The sequence below is a fragment of the Crotalus tigris genome, unplaced genomic scaffold (genome assembly GCF_016545835.1).
Source record: "Crotalus tigris isolate CLP2741 ecotype Arizona unplaced genomic scaffold, ASM1654583v1 scf7180000018464.579312, whole genome shotgun sequence".
Classification (NCBI taxonomy): domain Eukaryota; kingdom Metazoa; phylum Chordata; class Lepidosauria; order Squamata; family Viperidae; genus Crotalus; species Crotalus tigris.
Window position 1 is genome coordinate 556,888 of NW_024097020.1, and position 18,800 is coordinate 575,687.

Genomic DNA, 18,800 nt, shown 5'->3' on the forward strand with positions numbered 1-18,800 from the left:
GCCATATAAATTTGTTAAATAAATACATAAAATAAAAATATTTAATTTGTATAAATGTAATCAAATATACAGTATGGTAAAGAAATAGCAAATAGTGGGGGGACAATGACATTTAACAAAGCATGCCTCTTTCCATATCCATCAAGCATAATTATTAAAAATGTATAATCTATACATAAAAGCTATTCCTTGAAATATCACAGAATAGCTTTTTTAGAAGATAATTTTCATCTATTCCTGAATGAACTGACCAAAATCTAGCAGCTATTTTGAAAAAAACAGGAATGCAGGCAACATTTGTTTAGTGTTCACAGTTACAAAGTGATGAAAAAGAAATGTGACCCATCCTCGTGTTTACTACCTTTGCAAGTTTGTAAAGCAAAAGAAAGCTTGAAGTAATATTATAATCATTGTTGCAGTTTCATTCCTCAACCATTTCACTTAGCAACTGAGTTGCTGGTTCCAACTGTAGTCGCTAAATGAGGATTCCCTGTAGCAGATTCATACCAAACAACAAACAATACTTCAAGCTGAAGGGACTATAGCAACTTAAGGAACTCCAGTTCACGCATAACACTTTGATTAGGTCTAATTTTGTTCAGAATAAGGGTGTGTATGATCGAAGTAGTCTGTGGGTTTTTAAGATTTCATAGAAAATCAGTGCAAGATGCTACGTAAAAGTGTTTATTTCATCCTTTTCTTATGAAGAACTTTGAAATGAGAAGCATGAGCCGTTCTGCTTTCTTAGTCTCATTTGGCAAGCAATTAATTAAATTGCATTTCATTGCAAATTCCTCCATCTTACTAAGACTTAGTTGGCAATAGTTTAAACTACAAGATGACAGCATCTCTCCTGTACCAAAATAACTCAAAGAATGCTTATATGCAACGTATAACATGATCTTAGCTTACCAATATATTTTTCTGTTGCCAACTCTACCTGCTTCCTAATTTTAGAGCTAAAATTTACAGAGATTGCTGGCAATTTTCTTCCCTCAGCCAAAATCTGGAACAACAAAAATGTTCCAGATTTCAATTCAGTTGGAATACAACCCACCTAAGGTGGTTTATCAAGCTACAATGCGTTTTCAGTTTTGTATGCACCCTATTACAGATAATCCTTGAGGTACAACAGACCATTTAACAAATGTTCAAAATTATGAGTCCCCACTAAAAGCTACATATGGCCCCATATCAAAATTATGATGGCTGCAATGGGCCTGTGGTCATTCAACTTTATGACCACCACAGGGTCGCTGTAGTGCCCCCTCACCTCTTCTCCATCCCACCCTGCTGAAATCCTGCAACACCTTCCCCACATGTTCATCACGCCCCACACTTACCTTCTGAAGCTCTCTGGACCTCGTGTTGTGGAAGGCAGGTGTCCCTCGGCTGCGCAGCAATGATCCAAATGCAACTGCCATTTTGTCTCACCCATCTGTGGGTAAGACAAGTTGCTTGATTTTGCTGCCTTAGAGAGGTCTGCACAGTGCTATAAAAGCTTCTGAATGGCCAGAAAGCTTCTACAGCACTATGCAGACTTGGTAAGACAGCAAAACAAAACAATGCGCTATGTGGCAGCGACCTTAATGCAACTACCATTTTTTCTACCCATTTGTGAATGGGTAGTCACTTCCAGAACTGTATCATATAGCCACACAAAGAAGAAAATAATTCCAGTGTCATGAAAGGCCTCGGAGTTCTTCAGAAGTGAGGAGAACGGTGTTTGGTCTGGTGGGATGGGAATCTGGCCTAAGCCCTGGGGGGATTTGGTGGGAGTGGGAAAAAACTTATTGAGACCTAAGGCGCGGGAAATGGAGTATGGGTATCTTGGAGCTGGGTGAAGTCTTAGGAGAGCCAAGGCAGACAAGCCTAGATCTCTACTAGGCCTCCAATGGCCTCCCCCACGCAAGAGGCATCCCATGTCCCACTTAATGACCCACAGATTCATTTTATGTTTCATTAGGGAGAACAGGGATAGGGGGATTGTTAGGTGACACATTTTATTTAATGTCTGCCACAACAGGTGACTGTAATGGGTAGGCTCCATTACAGTCGTATCTCAAGGATCATGGGTACATAGTAATAATTGTTATTCAGCCTATCTCTAATTTTGAAAAAAAAATACTACTAGATGTTTTACTATCCGCAAATTAAGAATTAAATTAAATCAAAAGAGTGGGATTTAGTACTCTTTCCTTTAAAGTCCAGGTTTTTGAAAGACTATGAAAATAAAATCACTATAATTTGATAATACTGTATAGTAATATAGCATTTAAGACTGCTTTCCCCCATGAACTTGACTCCATTTAACATACTGTCTTGATACTTTAAACTTTTCAATACATCAGATCATATTCCTCAAATGTACAACACAAACAAAATAAAACTTTCCAAATCTACTACTTTGGGAACTGTTTTTGAGGTGCTATTTACATCCGAAGTCTGCAAATTATGAACTTGGAAAATGATTTTCACTCATGCCTTCTCTTCTATTGGGTCTTCCAATAGCTTATCAATCCCCTAATATGACCAGTAATACAACATATTTACAATGAGGAGAGGAACTTTTAAAATGTAGAGCCATGCTGTTATGTCCCGAGCCTTTGCAAACGGCTCGGGCGTTTGCAGGCAGTCCCGGGCAGGTGCAAAGCTGCCCGGGACCAGACAGGCTGTCGCCAGCGCCGTGCGCATGCGCGGGTGCTGGCGCGGGAAAAGTAACCCATTTACCCGGGAGTTGCCTATATAAGAGGCTGCGAGGCGTTTGGGCGAGGCTGAAGCCATCTTCCTGTAAGCTGAACGCTGAATAAAAGAAACTGAGAACTCCAGCTGCTTCTCGTGTCTGTTTCCCGCCACGGACTCAACACTGGCGACGAAGGTGGGATGCCTTGCACTACCTGGAAAGGAAGAAGTGTAAGCTTACCCAAGGAGTCCTGAGCGGCGGAAGAGGAACGGCGTCGACTCGGCAGCTGCCCGCCATCCGGTGCGCATTCGGGGGTAGGCTGGCTGATAGACCCGTCTCCTGAAGATCCGAAGATGGCGAAAATCGGAAGGCTTTCAGAATTCGACATCTCACATCCAGAGCGGTGGGAGTCCTACGTATCCAGAATGGAGAACTACTTCAAGGCAAACCAAGTGAGGGAAGATAGCTTGAAGGCTGCCACCCTGCTTTGCGTTTGCGGCCAAGACGCCTTTGAAATCGCAGAAAACCTTGCAGCACCTGTTCCAGTAGAGTCTGTAAGCTACGCAGACCTGAAGAAGCTGCTGAAGGAGCACTTCCACCCCAAGGTGTCCGTTATCTCATGGCGCCACACCTTCGAACAGAGGGATCAACGGTCCGGTGAGTCAGCCAAGGAATACATCGCCGCGTTACGGAAGGCCGCCAAGCCCTGCGAGTTCAAGGACCTCGAGGAACGACTGAGGGACCGATTCGTGTGCGGGTTAAGGCATCGAGAGCTACAACAGAGACTTTTCGCTAAGGAAGAATTATCCTTCCAAGACGCCTTAAGGGAAGTCACCGCAGAAGAAGCAGCAGGACGGCGCCGTCAAGAACATGCGGCCGATCAGAAGCAGTGCAGAGGGTGCGTCCGTGCACCAGGAAGACGTCCGACGAAACTCCGAGGAGGATCCGGACGAAGAAGTCGACCGTCTACACCCCGCAAAGGAAGAGAACCAGAAGGGAAGCTCTTCGGCTCCGCTCAAGTGCATCGGCTGTGGAGGTCGCCACAGGAGAACCGACTGCAAGTTCCGCTCCGCTACCTGCCGGGCATGCGGTAAACAAGGGCACATTGCAGCTGTGTGTCTGGGCCGACGAAAGGCACAACCCCAAGAAGAACGCCTGAAGGGTACCAGATTCCCCAGCCAGAATAGGGTAGGTTTTTGCGCTTCGCGAAGAAGCATCTGTAGAACAGGCACACACAAGCCCATGAAGAAAAAGCTGTCACTCAACGTGAAGCTACAAGGGGTTCCATTATCTATGGAACTAGACACAGGGTCTGCCCTGTCCATCATTTCATTGCATACATTTAGGAAGATTTGTTCCAGTAGTGGGTCTAAGGCCAAGTTAAGGCCTTCTGATATTGTATTAACAGATTTTCAGAACTCAAGAGTGTGTGTTAAGGGGGAGGCCACCCTTAACGTGCAATACAAGAGTTTTGAAGGTCCACTAGACTTATTAGTAGTAGGGGGTGAACGAACGAGTCTCATAGGACTCGATTGGTTTGAGGCCCTGGGGATACACGTCACAGGACTCAACAGCTTACAAACACTCGACCTACAGGAAGTCTGCAAAGAATTTGCAGATGTTTTCAGCCCCCAGCTGGGCACATTCAAAGGACCACCTGTGTCCTTAAAGCTAGACCCCACTGTCACTCCCATTAGGATTAAAGCAAGAAGGGTCCCTTTTGCTTTAAAAAGTAAGATTGACACTGAATTAGACAAACTAATCCAACAGGGAATCCTAGAACCTGTTGATTCCAGCCCGTGGGAGACCCCCATTGTCACGCCTCTAAAGGCAAATGGGGACATTCGCATTTGTGCTGATTACAAATGCACACTCAATAAGGCATTGCAGCAACATGCCTATCCTGTTCCTGTGGTCAGTCACATCCTGGCCTCTCTCAAGGGGGGGCGTGTTTTTGCAAAGCTTGACCTAGCTCAAGCATATCAACAGCTGCCTGTTGATGATGATGCTGCCATAGCTCAGACCATTGTGACCCACAGGGGAGCCTTTAAGGTAAAAAGGCTACAGTTTGGAGTGAATGTCGCTCCTGGGATTTTCCAAAGCGTAATGGAAAACACACTACGAGGTATACCAGGGGTCTGCCCCTACTTTGACGATGTCTTGATTGCAGGAGACTCCACACACATTCTAGCTGAAAGGCTTAGGGCTGTCCTGTTAAGATTCAGGAAATCAGGCCTCAAGCTCAGAAAAGACAAATGCAGATTGGGGTGCCTTCTACTGAATTTCTGGGATTCAAAATTGATGCTGCTGGGATTCATCCTGCTGAATCCAAACTAACTGCTATTTTAGAAGCACCCAGGCCAAAGTCTAAGGCCGAACTTCAGGCCTTCCTAGGCCTCCTGAATTTCTACAATTCTTTTCTTCCACATAAAGCTAGTGTAGCTGAGCCTCTTCACAGGCTACTAGACAAACAAGCTGTGTGGCTGTGGTCACAAGCACATGAGGCTTGCTTTAAAGAAGTCAAGGCCTTGCTCACTTCTAACAGTGTTCTTGCACATTTCAACGAGTCTCTCCCTGTGTGCATCGCTTGTGATGCGTCCCCCTACGGGGTTGGAGCTGTCCTGAGTCACCTCAGGTCTGATGGAACTCAGGTTCCTATTGCATACTACTCCAGAACACTGTCTTCTGCCGAGCGCAACTACGCTCAGATAGACAGGGAGGCTCTGGCTGTTGTTGCTGGAATTAAAAAATTCCACGATTTTCTATATGGCAGGCATTTCACGGTCTTCACTGACCATAAGCCTCTGCTGGGACTGTTTACCACACGTAAGCAGACTCCCCACATCATTTCCCCTAGAATGCTTAGGTGGTCTATTTTTTTGTCTGCATATGATTTTTCATTACTCCACAAGCCTGGGAAAGAAATGGGCCATGCTGATGGCCTCAGTAGGTTGCCTCTGCCAGTAGTAGAAGCTGACCCTGCGCCAGCTGTCAACATTCTATCAATCCAAGCCTTGCCCGAGCTCCCTCTTAGTGCCAGGGATGTTACCGCTGAAACAGGTACAGATCACACACTTTCACGTGTCCGCTCCTGGGTCCTGTCCGGGTGGCCTGAGCACTGCCCTAGTCCTGAGTTTCAGAGTTTCTGGTCCAAAAGGAACGAACTGTCCCTTTCTCAGGGTTGTCTGCTTTGGGGAAACAGAGTTGTCATTCCCACCTCAATGAGGACTAGGGTCTTAGAATCCCTCCACGAGGGTCATCCTGGCATTGTTCGTATGAAGGCTCTTGCACGCAGCCACTTGTGGTGGCCTGCTTTAGATAAAGATATTGAGGCTAAGGTACACGCATGCCACCTGTGCCAACGATCTCGCCCAGAGATGCCCCAAGCTCCTGTGCATAGATGGGAGGAAACACAGTCCCCATGGTCTAGGGTGCACATTGACTACGCTGGGCCCTTTCAGGGCCAGTTCTTCTTGGTCCTTGTTGACAGCCATTCAAAATGGCTTGAGGTTGTGCCTGTCTCATCCACCACCACTGCAAAGACTATTCAGGTACTGAGGGGGATTTTTGCTGCACACGGGCTGCCAGATGTCATTGTGTCCGACAACGGCCCTCAATTCACCTCCTCCGAATTCCAAGCTTTCTTACAGGCAAACCTGATTCGTCATGCCACATCTGCGCCTTTTCACCCGTCCACCAACGGTATGGCTGAACGCATGGTGCGCATCGCAAAGGACGCCTTGAAGAGACTCACCTACGGGGACTGGCATCACAGGTTGGCTGACTTTCTCCTTTCTTATCGCACCACACCGTCCACTTCTACAGGGAGAAGTCCAGCTGAACTTCGTTGGGGGCGCCAACTTACTACTAGACTTGACCGGTTGCATCCGGACAGACTGCCTTCATCTACCTCACATCCTAGGGCACCTAGACAACTACTTGTGGGTGCCCCGGTTTGGGCTCGCAATTACGGGCCTGGTCATACATGGGTCCCCGCTTCTGTGGTCCAGGATCACAGGTCCTCTCTCCTACGAGGTTGCCCTGGACAACGGTCGTGTCCTGCGTCGGCACATCGACCAACTTCGCTCTAGGCGAGACTTTTCTGATGAGACTCCTGGGTCTTTTCCAGGGGGGGAGGGGGACCCTTTGGAGCAAAGGGAAGGGCAAGAGCTACTGCCTATCTCCGCTGAGGGAGCCACAAACGGCCCATCCCAGGATTCTGCAATTGCTCCGAAAAGAAAGTCATGGAGCTTACCCACACAACAGGCACTCACGCCTACTCCAGCCAGGGAGTCACCCCGGGGGCATACTCACTTTCCACATACATCACACAGCACTCCAGCAACGGAGGATACCCGGGGGCATCCCAACAAATCATTCCCCGCAAGAGAGCTGGCACACAGTTCCCAAGGTTGGCCTGACCTTACCCCAAATCCTACAGGGGGTCAAACATACACAGAGCTAGTCGAGGAACCAAGTCCCGACTACAACACCCCTAGCACAAATCAGGGAACACCTGAGTTTTGGGAAAGTACAGAAACCCACACGAGCCCGAGCACAGAATGGGGTTCAGGGATGGGACAGCCTCCTGACAGGTCTTGGACTGACCTAGGAGGTTCTACAGAGACGCCCAGCAGTGGCTATCACTTCAAGGGGCCTGAGGGTCTACAGCTAGGTAGGACAACCAGGTCACAAAGCAACAGAAGCCCTGGCCTGACGAGCCCGGTGGGCAAGCAAGCAGGCCAGGCATCGGGCACAGTCCTTGGAAGACACCAGGGCACAATAGAGAGAACAGGCTCACGCCTCCCTCCAGTCAGGGGACTTATGCCAGTAACCCAGAGCTAAGAAGGTCACAGAGAGCAAAGAAATCTCCTAAGTATCTAGAAGATTACATAACATTGCTGGCAAGGCAAAAGCCAGTAATCAGTGGGAGCACTGGGGAGCAAAATGTCATATAAAATAAATGTTGTATGTTGGTAGTAGTTTTAGCCCGGGGGAAAGGGGTGTTATGTCCCGAGCCTTGCAAACGGCTTGGGCGTTTGCAGGCAGTCCCGGGCAGGTGCAAAGCTGCCCGGGACCAGACAGGCTGTCGCCAGCGCCGTGCGCATGCGCGGGAGCTGGCGCGGGAAAAGTAACCCATTTACCCGGGAGTTGCCTATATAAGAGGCTGCGAGGCGTTTGGGCGAGGCTGAAGCCATCTTCCTGTAAGCTGAACGCTGAATAAAAGAAACTGAGAACTCCAGCTGCTTCTCGTGTCTGTTTTCCCGCCACGGACTCAACACATGCCTTCTTCCCAAGTGTGGCACAACTCTTCTAAACCTATTTCAATTTTAGCATCCAGAGAATTTAACTGAATATTTTCATACACCAAATTCAAATCTCTTGTTATCCATCCTTTCTTAGTTATCTGTGGTATTTATTCAAAATGCGTATCCCTAAAATAAGTTACCTGTGGAAGGGGGAAGGTATGATTTATATTTGTTGAGAACCCCATGATAGAGAAAAATGCTGTTGTAGGCAAGCAAATATTCAGGTGGTATATAAAGGATCTAAAAAAGAAGAATTAGAGAGAGTAGAGCCATTGTTGTCCTTCAGAGTAGACAAGAATAAATATTGTAGATACTGTAAAAAAACACATTAGACTTGTCCTCCTTTTGTGTAATGTAAGTTTTCATGGTGAAGAATCCCCTTTATCTATAGACTTTCTACACAAATTAATACCCTGAAAAAATCCACAACTGACTGAAGGGCCCCATGAACAAAGAAGATTCATGAGGTCTTGTAACCGATTTCTAGAGCTTCAGAAACTAATAATTAGCCAATGTTCATAGTGCCCTTTTTCTGGACTGAAATATGTTTTTCTCCCTGTTTTGGTGGTTGATGAAAAAGATTGTTTATCACAGCAACAAGTGCATTAATATAGTAGTTAAACAACAATGGTAGAAGAATACAGCCTTGCCTGACTGTATTGGTTAATAACATATAGTTTGTCATTGGCAAAGCTTCCTTAGATATTGCATTTAATTTTATGGTAATTTTATCATATAGTTAAAGATTAGTAGTAGCACCTTCTGTCTACGAAGAGTTTTGTAATTTGCACCAAAGGTTGGGTGAAAAAAGAAATCAGATAGAAAGCTGCTCTAAAATCCATGAAAGCTGCAAAAAGTGAAACCTATTGGTTTGTAGAATTAAAACACGGTCAAAGGAGGTCAAATTCTCAATCCAATTTGTTTCTCAATCAATATGTTCTCTTAGTCCATCTAATTTCAGAAAGGTGCTTTCAGGAGCCTGATGATCAGTAACTAGTTGGCAGAGTCCAATCTTTTTTATAAATGTGTTAGCTAGGTCATTGGGAGGATTTAGTAAAGTAGATAGTATTTTTTCTTTCACCTCCATTCAATCATAACTGATTTTGGAGATTGATTGGACAAGTCCCTGCAGTTTTCTTGGCACCGTTTTTCAGAAGTGATTTGCCATTGCCTCCTTCCTAGGGCTGAGAGAAAGTGACTGGTGCAAGATCACTTACCTGGCTTTGTGCTGAAGGCAGATCTAGAATTCATGGTGTCCCTGTTTCTAGAAACAATTAATTGTTTCTCTTGTTTAATGGTTAAATTATTTTCCTTACAAAACCTATTATATAGATAGGGTTGACAGAGATGATATATTTTATTGTTTGCCTAATTTCATCACATCATGTAATCTTTCACTTTGTCCACACATGTTAACAAAAGCCGCAACGATGTCTGAGACTCTTCAAAGGCATCAAATCTCCAGATTGCCCTTAAATCCCTTCAGTTGAAAGACACCTTATTCAACAATCTGATTTGGAATGATTCAGTGAAATCTCATTTAATTTAAACTACCTCTGCAAAGCATCACACAGCCCAATTTAACTGAGATGGGTAACAAAAGAGGGAAATCTCAAGTGCCAATTATTTATATCATTTATACAAGTCAAAAAGGCATTTATTCAATTACCTGTTCAGCAAATCATTTACTATGATTTCCTCAAGAACATTATTCCACTTAAGATATTGCTGTTCTTTTGTCCCTTGTATATTTAGCATGATTAACCAAGCTAAATCAACATCACCATTCCTATTTATTTTCCCATGTTCTTTAGCCTCAACAGAAATGTATTTTGATAACTGTTCCTTAATCTCTTTTTACCTACCAATTTACATTTAAACATTTAAATTGCCATTTTTAATTCTCTCCATGTCTCATTACATTCATCTCTTACACTGATGCCATCTAATAAGACTATTTTAGAAAGCAAATGTGTAGGCAATTTAAGAAGGGACAGCAAGCAATGGCCCAGGAAAATGAAGGACTATAGCTATCTAATCATATTTAAAAGGTCTGAGAAAAACAGATGGGGCCCTCAACACATTTTGATTGTATCACAATTATGATGTGAACCACCAGACATATGTCAACAGAGAAAGGTAACATGGAGATGCAAGATAAAATTCTGTCAAGATTGAAATAAAGCACTGAAAGGCTCTTCTAAGGAAAGGAAAACTTTTTTTTATTGTTGCAAGAACAACACACCTCTCTGGTGGGAGAAGTACAAAATTGAGAGAAGAATTAATAAAATATAATAATAAAATATAATATAATTGGTGTAAAAAGTTTAACTTAATATAATAAGCAATACAATACAATCAGTTTCTCAAAGTGTAGCCTAAGGATCTCTGGGGCTCCCAAGATCCTTTGGGGGGGGGTTTCCACAAAATCCAAAGTGAGATGGAACAAGGCGGCCTTAGCAGCTTCTTAGAAAATGTTGGAAACAAATGAAAGGAAGCTTTTGTAAAGAGAGTATTTCAAAACTTATTGGAGACATTATGCCCATTTATTTTCTTTTTAGCATTATCTGCAGTTTTCCAATCCTTTTTGGTGCCGAAGTTGTAGATGGAGTTTGAAGAAAGATGATCATAGTAGTGAGGAGCAGAGGGAGATATATAGCAGGAGGCAGGCCATTCTCCGGAAAGAGAGTTTGGATACAGAAGACCAGTCACCACTACATCCTTGAACTGAGAGACATATTATCGGATGTTTTAAGCTCTGGTCTCTGGCTGCTGCTGGTTACCCCAGGTCTACCTATAGTTTTTTCCTCATCCCATCAATAATAGGGTCCACATGGATTGGTGAGGGGGAGTCCGCTCTCTGTAAATCTGCCCACCAGGATTTCAAGTCTGGGATCATTGTGAGCTCAGGAGGAAAGTATAGGGTAGCTATTTATATACAGGATACTTTGCTGGCAACCAGAGGCACTGTTGCACAGATAACCAGATATGAGACCTTGCTGCAGAAGTTTGATGCCACAGACAAATGGTTTCTGTCCACCCAGTATGGACTGAGGCACTTAAGATCCATTCAAAGCCATTTATTAGGATCTAGGAAGCATCATTCTCTATCTTAGATTCTGCCTTCTGGAATGATATTCACCACAGAAATCCAAATAACTTCCACCCTAATAATGTTTCGGAGTTTGTTTTCCAAGACCATCAGGCAGCAAAGGTCCTATTTTGTTTTGTTTAATGGATATTTTTGTTGGGATACTATAGTTCCTTTGTATTGTTTTTTTTTTAAATTATAAGCTGACCAGAGTCATTTGGATTTGGGCAATTTCCAAATCAAATCAAACCAAATTTTCACAATAAGATTCCATTTTGGTTTATTATGTATAATTAGCTCTCATCCCTTTAGTTCAGCCATTATTTGAAATACTGAGGAGAAAATCTGAAGAGTTCATTAGTCTTGTTTTTATTGGTTTGTTGTTTTTTAAATAGGAAAACATAGCTGAAGAAATGGATGAATTTGTTCAGAATGAATATGTTCATTCCATTTCTCTGAACTTGAATGCCCTCCAAAAATATGTCATGCACAAAAAAATCTGTTGATATGAATAACTGTAGAAAGGAAAACAGAAAAAGGGGGTAGAGATAAGGAAGGGGGTTTGAGATAAGAAGGAAAGTGATGAAGTTTGTTTATGAGAAAGTACTTTAAATCTTCTATAATTACTTAGGACATTTCAGTATGTTCAAGACTTAAAGTTAAAATATCCATTCTAAATATTAAGCAATTTTGAAGTAATAGGAAAAAAGGAAGTGTAAGAAAGTATCACACAGCCCAATTTTAGTCATAGAATAATGACATTACTAATTAGATGTGAAGTACTAAGCCATTTATTTCACTGTCATTCACTGCAAGTTTTTCTTTTACAGTCAATTTAACATAGCTGTTTTTTTTAAAATCACTGATCACCTGAATTACAAAAGGATTTATAAACAAACAGGTGTGTAATTTCTAAGTAAATTAACACCATGAAAAGAACTAAGAAGAATGAATATTTTATAGTTCACATTCACTTAGTAAAATGCTGACCAATTTCAATAATATGATATAATGCTTGTTTTTCTGCAGAGGACGGAGGATACAAAAAAAGGTGAAATACATATGCAGGAATATAAATTTCTCCACTACAAAATGTTAGGACATATGAAAAATCCCAGCATCTGATATTGTTGGATGTAAACTAAACAAGTACTTAATAAATTTATATTGCCTCCACTGTAACATTATTCCAGATTGTTACTAATTTTATAAGATCAAACGTTGAGTCTCGTTTGCAATGCAAGACAGAGTGATTGGTTGTCATTGTTCTAAGCCAATCTAAACCATTATTTTCAAAGAATGTTATCAACCTGAAGTTGATTACATTTATTAATCAACTTCTCAAATATTAAGCCTAACATGTTCTGGCATATCCAGGTGCCCACAAAAGCTTTTTTGTCATTGTCTTTCTCTTACTATTTCCTAGATAATCATAGATGGAGATGCTAGTGATAGAGATGGAGCCTTTGGTTTCTGTAGAATGTAAGGAAGATGGCTTTGAGGGAGATATGCAGAAATTATGGCCAAGACAAAATGGGCGAAAGCATTTTTAAGTCTAGAACATCCAGGTAACATTCCAAAGCAGCTCAGACATCTGCCTAATTCAATGATGTATGAAAAGGTGAAGGTACAGTAAAATTGTATTTGCAAGATTCTGTTATTGTAGCCAATTTCAGTAATAGATTTAGCCTTCCTGTGGAACTGATTTCCTAGACTGATCTACCTGATCACTTGAGACCTAATATCCCTCCTGAGATACATGAATGATCATAGCAAAAATATCAAGTCATCAAGCAGTATTTTATAGAACCCTGTAATTTTTACAAGTGATCCCTCCAAAAGCATAATTAAATTAGATACCGTACAAAAAATCATTTGCACAAAAACAAATATTGGTTCATGTCCTTAAGTTTCTACTTAAATCAAGCACTGCAAATAGTCTTTTTTAAAATTGGTGGAAAAATTGGCAAGTTCTAAAAGTGCCTTGATGCAAACACAGTGACAGTTTGACTTTTACAAACAAGTTTCACATGTGAATTCACACCAAGACTCCTCCTTTCCTCAAGGAGGTACTAAAATGTGAACTAGAAAAAGAAATAGTAGAGAGGTCCTGTCCCATAAGCTAAAATCTATGAAAACACAATAAACATAGTTTGGAAAGCACTTAACGTTAGGCAGACTTACTCTTTAGTTCTTCACCCAGAATCCAAGTGAGATTTATATCATAATTCTGTGATTTGTTTTTAAAAAATCACTGATTTTATACAACATCTCTAAATGAAACGTTTCTCTTGATTTATTTTGTAGCAAACACACCTAGGATTTCAGCTTAACCCTTACAGATTGAGAGACTGAGGAGTGATTTTTAATTTACTGCTAATGATGAAACAACAACTGCAACACAGTCATTGAACTACAAAAGGAAAATGTAAACCCAAACAGTTACTATTTAAAATCATTCCAGGCATTCCTGAATACTTGAAATTTCAGCATATGGATATTGATACCATACTGTACCATAACCATCACATATACCAGTGATGCAGAAGCCAAGAATCAGGAACAATAGAACATCAAATTACATACAATAGAGATCTATGATCCATTCTTCTGAGTCTTGAAATAATTTGAAAACAACCCAAAGGAAGCAGGAGAACTTCACCAAAACAATGCTGGGTCATGCCAATTTCCCTATGTTTTCAAATCACACACACATTAAAACTCCTAGAATTAAATAATATTGGAAGGAACTCTGTAATCCAGTTGGGCTTTTCCATCTAACCCAGTGTTTCTCAACCTTGACCATTTTAAGGCATGTGGACTTCAACTCCCAGAATTCCACAGCCAGCATTGCTGGCTGTGGAATTCTGGGAGTTGAAGTCCACATGCCTTAAAATGGTCAAGGTTGAGAAACACTGATCTAACCACTCACCTTATATATAGGATACTAACTGAAATTCTTCTGTAGAATTTATTTCTGCATGCTACTAGACCAAGGAACCTCTGAGTGCTCATCATTGGAACAGATGTGATAATGATTTTGTACTTTCAGAGCTGAGAGAGAGAGAGCGCAATTATTTCCTTTGTCCCTGAATACTAATGTAATTTGACACCAGTGACACCCAACACTGACTTGGCATTCAGTCCACAACTTCCATCTGGGACTCTTTTTGAACTATAAATCTCTGGATCTGGGGAACTGACCTAAATTTTGGACTTTCTGCCTCTTCCTGATTTCTAACACCTAGCTCAATCCTGGAGAAATGAAACAACTGCACACTCTTTTATGCCATTTTGATAGTCCTTATAAACTCTTGCCCAGATAGAGATTTCAGATTTTTCTCTCAGAGAGCAAAATACTAATCCCTTAATTACTGCTTCTTATTCTCTGTGAAGGAACCCATGCCACATTAGTCTTTACTTAGAAACAAATCATTTGAACCCATTTCTGTAAATTCCTTTCAACAGTCTTGTTTAGCAGGACTATATAATTACTCATTTTAAAAAGTTCAGATAGTCTTATTTACCACCATATAGATTAGGAACCATATACCCAGCTTTAAATCTTTGTAATAAAAATATTCTTACATAGATCTCTCCATCAATACTTTTCCTAGTTTAAATCTAGAACTTTTTCCATAATCAGGGACATTTCAGAACATGAGACAAAGTGGTTTTTGAACTAAACTAATAAAGCAAAACAATTTGTTTCTGAAAGCAAAACAATTAAAACATATTTGCAATTTTTCAAAAAAAAGTTTCTGGGATAGAACAAAAGATGTAAAATAATGTTTCAAATGACAACTATGATTTCTCTGAGGTATATTGAATATATGGGAACTGAATTATAGCTTATTATGCAAATGAAGCAACATCATAATCAATCATAGAATTCTGTCATTTTTCCAAATGATTTCCTAATTCTTGTCAAAACATATCCTACTCCAAATTCTACTTTTTAAAAAGCATCTTAATAGTGTGACTTGAAAATATATTATATGCACATTTGTTCTGCATACATATGTTGACATCTTAATAGTTAATTGCCTGTCAATTATTTGTATAGGGTTTCCTTTCCAAGTCAGGCATATAATAGGCATTAATTTTTGTATCCCTTCATTTGCAGCTTGTATATGGTGTATTAGAATTATTATTTCAAGATTTATTGAAATACTGATTTTTTATGATACTCATTTATATTGCTTTATTTGACAAGTAGGTTTACAACTAAATACTTATTTACCACTAGTCAAAATAATAATACCTTGCCATCTGTTTACATCAGAACCAAGTTGATTCTCCAGATTTTGGTTGTCATGGCATCCATTTCATATTAAGTTCCCCTCCTCAGCTTTCTATATTCTGATTCTCAACCTGTTGCTGTTTTACTTGGTGCTTTCAAAAGTAAGCACACATCGTCAGGCAAATCCAGACATATAATTTATAGAGAAACTAGAAAACTATTAACAAAAGGGGAGGCAAGATCTTGAACTATTTAAAATAATGCTCTAAGTAAAATTAATGAATGTTGCAAAGCTATTATTCAACTGACATCACTAGCCTTCCACTTGAGCTTCATGTGTTTCTTCTCCACCTAAGATTTATATAGTCCTCTTCTTCACAGTTGAGCCATTGTAACTAATTGTTGCATGGATTATGAGCCTCCTTATCTCAAAATGGTCTAATAAATTATCTATTATTCTCCAACAATGGATACAGAATTGAAGAAACTACTAATCATCCCTTCCTTCAAATGCATTAGAAAGCCAACAGTAAATTACAAACAGAATAATCACATCATATACCAAGACACAGAAAAATTAACAGCAGTCCAGAAGGTAATCACCAAGTTGTTCAGTTAAATGTATATGGCGAGACCTATTCAATGAAGTATATAGCAAGGTTTGGCGAGATAGGTAGGTATTAGTAACAGGTGGATTTCACTGCTCTGTATTGTACTCAGATTTAGCATTAAGGACATCTCTTCACTAAAGACAAGATTTCCTCCTGTCTTGTAAGCTCTGAAGAACGACAGCATTTGTAGGTTACCAGCACGTGCAACGTTCATTATCACCTACATAGTATTGCAGTCAACAGTAGGGGGAAGTTTACACTAGAGAGAAATGTGTTGTAGTGGCATAATGGATGGCAGACAATGAAGAGAACCCCTTTATCATTGAAAAATGGGTCAAAGGAGCCGATGTTAGCTCCAAAAATCTCGAAAAAAGAACGGCGTTGTGTTCAGTTAACCCTTCCTTACCTAGCCTTTATGCTGAAAGAACCCCATGGAAAAGAGGGTTCGAGAAGTGATCCTGCTTTTATTTGCTGTAAAGTACTTATATTTGGGGAAGGGGGGGTGTCTCTCCACAGAAACTCGCACATCAGGCCCAGTTTCTTAGGATTCCCCTCAGCCTCAGTGCCGCGGGGGGAGGGGAGGGGGAGAACAAACCATCGCCGAGGGCGATCCATTCACCCGAGAGAGCGCGCATAGCCGACGGCTACGAAGTCTATTGCACACGAACACCCGCCTCGCGCTTTGATCTGGCGAAGAAGCAACAGCCCCAACTCCCTTCCACGCCCTGTCAGAATCAGGCGCCAATTCTCTCGAAAAGAGCGAAACTGACCAACCGGGACTGACCCTCGCTCGACGCTTGTCCCCGAGAAAGCCCGGCAAGTCCACGGAGAGAAAGGCGTCCAAGGCAGAAGTTGAGGCGCGACACACACACACACACACACACACACACACACACACACACACACACACACACACACACACACACACACACACACACACACACACACACACACACACGGGCGCCAAAGAGAAACCAGACCAAGGCAGCCCCAGCTTACCGGGGGTTGTTGCGAAGCCAATCCAGAGCGTTTGGTGGAGCCCTGCCTGGAACTTAACCTCTTCCACGACTCCGCGAACCTCCCCCGACTGGCGCTCCGACTCCTCCGCCTGCCAAGTTCTTCCTTGTCGGAGCAGCCTTTCTCCGCTTGGCTGGGACTCCGCCACTTCTTCCCCATCTCCGTGACAGACAGAACCCGTGAGGCATAAGTTGAGGCTTTTTCCTTAGGGAAAAAAACCCCACCGCGTCTGACCGAAGGCGAGCGGGCAGGCGGGCGGGCGGACCTCAGGCGTTACCTCAAAGCACTTCTCCCTCGCCCTTTCTCGGCACGCCAGGCAGCCGGCTGGCGCGCGCGCGCTCTTGGTGTTGCCGGCACGCCCGCTTCCCCCGTGGGGGCTGCGGCTGCGGCGCTTTTCCCTCGCTCCAGTTCGGAGCCTCGGCGGACTCTAGGAAGAGCTTCTGCGTCGCCCTTGTCCTCGACGCCGGTGGTTGAGGCACCCACTGCTTTTTAAACGTCCTGTTGCCAAGATACTTGGGCAAGGAGGATGCCGCTTTCCGGATTTTACCCTCTCCGGATTATTTTCCCTTCAGGTGTGCCGAAGGGGAGATCGAACGGCAGATGCAACAAACAGCACACCTTGCAGCACCCATCTCCCCCCCCCCGCGGGAGGAGACTGCTCTCGGCAGCTCCAGAAGCGGCGCATGGTACAAGACAGCCGATCAGGAACCGCCAGAGACTAGACGCGACGTGCCCTTTTGACACTTTCCACAAGAGGAGACAGGACAAGGGATTAACATTCCCTGTCCATCAAACTTATTTCTCTGAAAACTGGTGCTGCCCAAGCTTTTGGACTCTGGGTTTGTTGAGTCCGTGGCGGGAAAATAGACACGAGAAGCAGCTGGAGTTCTCAGTTTCTTTTATTCAGCGTTCAGCTTACAGGAAGATGGCTTCAGCCTCGCCCAAACGCCTCGCAGCCTCTTATATAGGCAACTCCCGGTTAAATGGGTTACTTTTCCCGCGCCAGCACCCGCGCATGCGCACGGCGCTGGCGACAGCCTGTCTGGTCCCGGGCAGCTTTGCACCTGCCCGGGACTGCCTGCAAACGCCCGAGCCGTTTGCAAGGTTCGGGACATAACACCCCTTTCCCCCGGGCTAAAACTACTACCAACATACAACATTTATTTTATACGACAATTTGCTCCCCAGTGCTCCCACTGTTTACTGGCTTTTGCCTTGCCAGAAATGTTATGTAATCTTCTAGGTACTTAGGAGATTTCTTTGCTCTCTGTGACCTTCTTAGCTCTGGGTTACTGGCATAAGTCCCCTGACTGGAGGGAGGCGTGAGCCTGTTCTCTCTATTGTGCCCTGGTGTCTTCCAAGGACTGTGCCCCGATGCCTGGCCTGCTTGCTTGCCCACCGGGCTCGTCAGGCCAGGGCTTCTGCTGCTTTGTGACCTGGTTGTCCTACCTAGCTGTAGACCCTCAGGCCCCTTGAAGTGATAGCCACTGCTGGGCTTCTCTGTAGAACCTCCTAGGTCAGTCCAAGACCTGTCAGGAGGCTGTCCATTCCCTGAACCCCATTCTGTGCTCGGGCTCGTGTGGGTTTCTGTACTTTCCCAAAACTCAGGTGTTCCCTGATTTGTGCTAGGGGTGTTGTAGTCGGGACTTGGATCCTCGACTAGCTCTGTGTATGTTTGACCCCCTGTAGGATTTGGGGTAAGGTCAGGCCAACCTTGGGAATTGTGTGCCAGCTCTCTTGCAGGGAATGATTTGTTGGGATGCCCCCGGGTATCCTCCGTTGCTGGAGTGCTGTGTGATGTGTGTGGAAAGTGAGTATGCCCCCGGGGTGACTCCCTGGCTGGGGT

General features: G+C 43.1%; 1 protein-coding gene across 1 annotated transcript in view; it reads right to left on the bottom strand.

Annotated features, from left to right (window-relative positions):
• Nucleotides 1-17,232, bottom strand: part of LOC120312229 (transient receptor potential cation channel subfamily M member 3-like) — a 343,098-nt gene extending 325,866 nt beyond the window's left edge. The window contains exon 1 of the mRNA XM_039352635.1: nt 16,937-17,232. Coding sequence (XP_039208569.1) covers nt 16,937-17,113 — 177 coding nt within the window. The 5' untranslated portion in view covers nt 17,114-17,232. The remainder of the gene's footprint in view (nt 1-16,936) is intronic.
• Between the last annotated feature and the right edge of the window lie 1,568 nt (nt 17,233-18,800).